This window comes from Cibotium barometz, chromosome 50, assembly GCF_041138505.1.
Source record: "Cibotium barometz isolate CiBa-2024 chromosome 50, ASM4113850v1, whole genome shotgun sequence".
Taxonomy (NCBI): domain Eukaryota; kingdom Viridiplantae; phylum Streptophyta; class Polypodiopsida; order Cyatheales; family Cibotiaceae; genus Cibotium; species Cibotium barometz.
In genome coordinates, this window is record NC_141095.1 from 21375548 (window position 1) to 21380952 (window position 5405).

Here is a 5405-nt window from a genome sequence, read left to right on the forward strand (position 1 = left end):
TGTATACATAAAGCATTATGCATGCATAGCTCTATGTATACATCTCATGCTCTATGTATACGTAGAGCAATGTATAAAGCTATATGCATGAGAGTGAGAGTTGACCTATGCATTGCTCTATGCATACATGTTTAAAGAAATGCATATAACTCTATGCATACATAAAGCAATGCATACATGTTTAAAGAAATGCATAGAACTCTATACATACATAAAGCAATGCATAGATCAACTCTCACTCTCATGCATACATAGAGCAATGCATACTAGAGCTCTATGCATAGATGTTTAAAGAAATACATAGAACTCTATGCATACATAAACCAATGCATAGATCAACTCTCACTCTCATGCATAGAGCAATCTGTATGAAATTACCAAAAAGAAATAGAGCTCCCTAGCACCTGAGGGTGTAATTACTTAAAAGAATGACAAAGATATTAGGGTTTAAGATCTTACCTCAAGTGCTTGGGAAGGTGTTGGGACCAAAAAATATAATAAAACAAGAGCACATGCAATAAAGAGATCTAAACATGCATTAGAGAGCATGCATAATAAGAAAAAGTAAAATGGGCAAGGAAAAAAAACATTGCCTCTTGTATGCTAAACTGGAGCTATTGATTGAGGCTAAAGAAAAGACAAGCCATACAAAGATTAGAGAGCCCTACACACAAAAACCAAAATAAAGAATGTTAGTAAACAATAAGAACCAAAATAAAGAATGTTAGTAAACAATAAGAAGCATAAAAACGATAAGAATGTTAGTAAACAATAAGAAGCATAAAAACAAGATTAGAGAGACCTACACACAAAATCCAAAATAAAGAATGTTAATAAACAATTAAAAAATGTTAGTAAAAAATAAAAAGCAAAGAAACAATATATTTAATGAGGTTTAACTGCTCTTAAAAAGAACTTATTTGTAAACCCTGATGAGAAAAAGGTCATTCTAAGAGGAGCATTGTGAGAAGAGCAATCAACTAAGATGAGTCTATGAAGAGAAATCAATTAAAGTGAGTCTATGCTTACTTATCTTTTGTTATTGTTCGATTTCTTTCATTAAATGAAGAGAGAGAGAAAGAGAGGGAGAGAGAGAGAGAGAGAGAGAGAGAGAGAGAGAGCGAGCGAGCGAGCTCTCTCTCTTTCTCTCTCTCTCTCAAAAACCAATTAAATGTTTAAAAATCGGACGTACTTAGTGAGAATTCTCCACTTCTGAAAAACTACAATAACTTGCCTCTTGGGGTTTGTCCTAGTGTTAGCATCCTTACCTCCTAGAAGGAACGTAGGACGCGCCTGGAAGGGAGGCACATGGTTTGAATCTACGCATGTGGTGGCATTGCATGTGAGTACCCTCTCTTGCATCCATTATATGTAAAAAACAATAACTTACCATTATATTAAAAAAACAATAACTTAAGAGACTCTCACACACACACACATATTATGTGTGCCCTCCGAAGCACTAGCATGAGTCACCACCACCACAACGAAGGGTTCTTAGGCAACCACATGAAAAAGAAACAGTGAATGCATTTCCTCCACTCGTGGATGTGTAGCACAGACATTATGCAGCCCTATCGTCGCTCAGGACTAGGTAAGTGCATGTTAATCGATTCACTTCATAACGATCGCCTCCCTGCAAGCATTGCTGACAAACGTTAGCACCTTTTAAAAACTTGAATCAAGCAGGTATGGAAGCACTACTTCAAGAATCGCACACACAGAAAAGCAAAGTAAGTGTCTCTCATTTCTGCACAGCTATACAAAGATTTAAGGCTTTTTTTGACAACTGAGGCCTCCATGTGTGGATCAATACAACACACAAACCCTAGGAATGGCTATGGATCCATGGCCTTTACAACCCAGTATGGCTTACATACAAACAAACAGAAAAACCTTCTGCAAGCTGCAAGGTAATGTACAAGGATGCCTTATCCATCCACCTTATAACTCAAGGGCTACCCATGCCTGGTTTTCAATAACATGAAAAAGATGATTCAAAACTTGTCACGAGGTGCCACTTGGGAAATGCTCAGCTTAGAAGAGGCATTGCCCTCTTTGGAAGAAGGGATGCTGCCAACCCCTTCTGTTGAGAACCTCTCATGCATCTTGCACAAGTGCAGAAAAGAGAAAAAAATAGCTTATGCCCTGCACTTGCATTCCTACATGCGTGCAAGTGGGCTGGAAGCTCATACATCACTTGGGAACTACCTTGTTACCATATTGGTTGAACTGGGGTGCATGTGCAATGCTCAACAGGTCTTTGATAAGTTGGTTCATCGGAATGAGTGTTCGTGGAACTCTCTTATCATAGGTTATATCAAATGGGGGGAGCCACAGAATGCTCTCATCTTGTACCATAAAATGCAAGAGGATAATGCTGTACACCCTAGCCGGTATACCTTTGTGGCCTTACTCAAGGCTTGTGCTAAGCTAAAAGATGTTGAAAGAGGTGGAAAAATACATGCTGAGATCAATAGAAAGGGATTGGAAAGAAACCTTTTTGTTGGTAACACGTTGGTCGATATGTATGCGAAGTGCGGCTTGGTTGCGAAAGCACAGGATGTGTTTGACAAGCTTCCATTTCGAGATGTAGTCTCTTGGACTGCACTTGTCTCAGGATATGCCGAGCATGGGCATGGTGAGGAGGCTCTGAATTGCTTTGAACAGATGCAACTTGAGGGGATCTCTCCAAATGCTGTCACATTTATCTGCTGCTTGAAAGCTTGTGGCAGCATAAGAGCCACAGACAAGGGCCGAGAATTACATGCTGAGATTGCAAGAAAGGGGTTGTTGGAAAGGGATATTCTTGTTGGCAACACACTGGTCGATATGTATGCTAAATGTGGCTTGCTTGCAGAAGCACAAGAAGTGTTTGACAAGCTTCCAGTTCGGAACGTAGTCTCATGGAATGCACTAATGACGGGATATACGAAACACGGGGGTGATGAGGCAGCACTAAACTCCTTTGAACAGATGCAACTTGAGGGCATCTCTCCAAATTCTGTGACGTTTGTTTGCAGCTTGAAAGCTTGTGGCAACATAGGAGCCAAAGACAAGGGCCAAGAAATACATGCTGAGATTGCCAAAAAGGGGTTGTTGGAAAGCGATCTCGCTGTTGGCAATGCGTTGGTCGATATGTATGTAAATTGTGGCTTGGTTGCAAAAGCTCAGGAAGTGTTTGACAAGCTTCCAGTTCAAGATGTGGTCTCATGGACCGCACTGATTGCAGGATATGCAAAACACGGGTGTGGGGAGGAAGCACTGAACTGTTTTGATAAGATGCAACTTGAGGGCGTCTCTCCAAACGCCATCACATTTGTTTGCAGTTTGAAAGCTTGTGGAAGCATAGGAGCCAGAGATAAGGGCCACGAAATACATGCTGAGATTTCCAGAAAAGGATTGTTGGAAACAGATATTGTTGTTGGCAATGCTTTGGTTGACATGTATGCTAAGTGTGGTCTCCTTATGAAAGCACAGGAAGTGTTTGACAAGCTTCCAGTTCGAGATGCAGTCTCTTGGAATGCACTAATAGCAGGATATGCTGATGGTGGTCGTGGTGAAGAAGCACTGAACTGTTTTGAACAGATGCAACATGAAAGCATCTCTCCTGATGCTGTCACATTTGTTTGCAGCTTGAAAGCTTGTGGCAGCTTAGGAGCCGCAGAGAAGGGCCGAGAAATACACGCTGAGATTGGTAGGAGAGGATTGTTAGAAAGAGATCTTGTCGTTGGCAATGCGTTGGTTGATATGTATGCTAAATGTGGCTTGCTTACAAAAGCACAGGAAGTGTTTGACAAGCTTCTAGTCCGAGATGTAGTCTCATGGAATGCACTGATTGCGGGATACACCAAACACGGGTGTGGTGTGGACGCACTGAACCATTTTCAACAGATGCAACTGGAGGGTGTATCTCCAGACGCTGTCACATTTGCATGCAGCTTGAAAGCTTGTGGCAGCATAGGAGCCATAGGCAAGGGCCATGAAATACAGGCCGAAATTGCAAGAAAAGGGTTGTTTGACGGAGATCCTGTTGTCGGCAATGCATTGGTTGATATGTATGCTAATTGTGGCTTACTTGCCAAAGCACAGGAAGTGTTTGACAAGCTTCCAGTTCGAGATGTGGTCTCATGGACTGCAATAATCTCAGGATATGCCAATCATGGGCATGGTGAGGAAGCAGTGAAATGTTTCGAACAGATGCATGTGGATGGCATCTCACCTGATGCTGTCACATTTTCTTGCATCTTGAAAGCTTGTGGCAGCATAGGAGCTAGAGATAAAGGTGGAGAAATACATGCGGAGATTGCCAGAGAAGGGTTGCTGGAACGAGATCCTATTGTTGGCAATGCGGTGGTTGATATGTATGCCAACTGTGGTTTGCTTGCAAAAGCACAGGAAGTATTTGACAACCTTCCAGTGCGAGACATAGTCTCGTGGAATGCACTGATAGCAGGATATGCCCAGATAGGAGAGTGTGAAAATGTTTTCCATATTTTTGACAGATTGAGAGGAGAAGAGAAAAGGCCAAATTTGGTCACGTTTGTGAGTGTTCTTAATGCATGCAGTCATGCAGGTCTAGTGCATGAGGGCCTGATGTATTTTGAGGCCATGAGCAATGACTACAGCTCCACTCCAACTCTTAAGCACTACATTTGCATGGTTGATCTCCTTTGCCGCGCAGGCCAATTAGACAAGGCAATATCAATGATTAAGAAGATGCCATTTCATCCTAATCTGGTGACATGGAATACGGTACTGGGTGCTTGTCGGAAGTGGGGTGAGATGGAGCTTGGAAGAGAGGCCTTTGAACATGCAATGCGATTGGATGAAAAGGATGCTGCAACCTATGTGTGTATGTCTAACATCTATGCAGATGCTGATATGTAGTCGAGAATGTATAGAGCAAGGCTTTTTATAAGATTACAATGATGGCACAGCTGTCCAAGGAACACTACAAAGTTATTGTATCCTGTGGTGGGATAACTCCCTTTTATACATGACTATGAGGACGCTAAGCCTCCTCAACGATACCATTACATGTACAAACATGCTTATATTGTACATGCATGTCACCATGACAACCACATCATCATGACATAATTACATAAGGCTTCACTCACATGTTAGTATGTTACTCTCTACTTAAAAAGACTTTTCACACCAACTATATTGGCCACAAGCTCCAAGTTGATGTCCAAGCATCTGAAACTTCCCTTTTGCTAGTGCTCAATGAAGACTCACTTGGTCTTTGGTCTTGCTGTAGGGCAGTTCCAGTTCATCATCATGACAGCATCCATATTACATCATCATGATGACTCTTTCTTGCATTACCCAAGACTGTTCACACGTGTACTATATTGACCATCTCTCACATGCAAATGCCCTCTAGCTATTGAGATATA

At 41.7% G+C, this 5405-nt stretch overlaps 1 protein-coding gene across 3 annotated transcripts; it reads left to right on the plus strand.

The window, feature by feature from the left end:
* The first annotated feature begins 954 nt into the window (after positions 1-954).
* LOC147609934 (pentatricopeptide repeat-containing protein At2g39620-like) lies at positions 955-5167 on the plus strand. 3 transcript variants are annotated; one of them, XM_086787359.1, is made up of 3 exons: positions 1439-1594; positions 1690-1733; positions 1833-5167. In XM_086787359.1, the coding sequence occupies exon 3, from the start codon at positions 1984-1986 to the stop codon at positions 4888-4890; it is 2907 nt and encodes a 968-aa protein (XP_086643485.1). In that variant the 5' UTR covers positions 1439-1594; positions 1690-1733; positions 1833-1983; the 3' UTR covers positions 4891-5167. The 3 variants fall into 3 exon arrangements, with proteins under 3 accessions (XP_086643484.1, XP_086643483.1, XP_086643485.1); XM_086787358.1 differs by lacking the exon at positions 1439-1594 and adding an exon at positions 955-1013 and having other exon boundaries at positions 1690-5167; XM_086787357.1 differs by having other exon boundaries at positions 1426-1594; positions 1690-5167.
* Positions 5168-5405: the final 238 nt, after the last annotated feature.

Bases quoted from the DNA above. Each gene is read 5' to 3' on its own strand.
- LOC147609934 (XM_086787358.1), top strand. From the start codon at position 1,984: ATGAAAAAGATGATTCAAAACTTGTCACGAGGTGCCACTTGGGAAATG.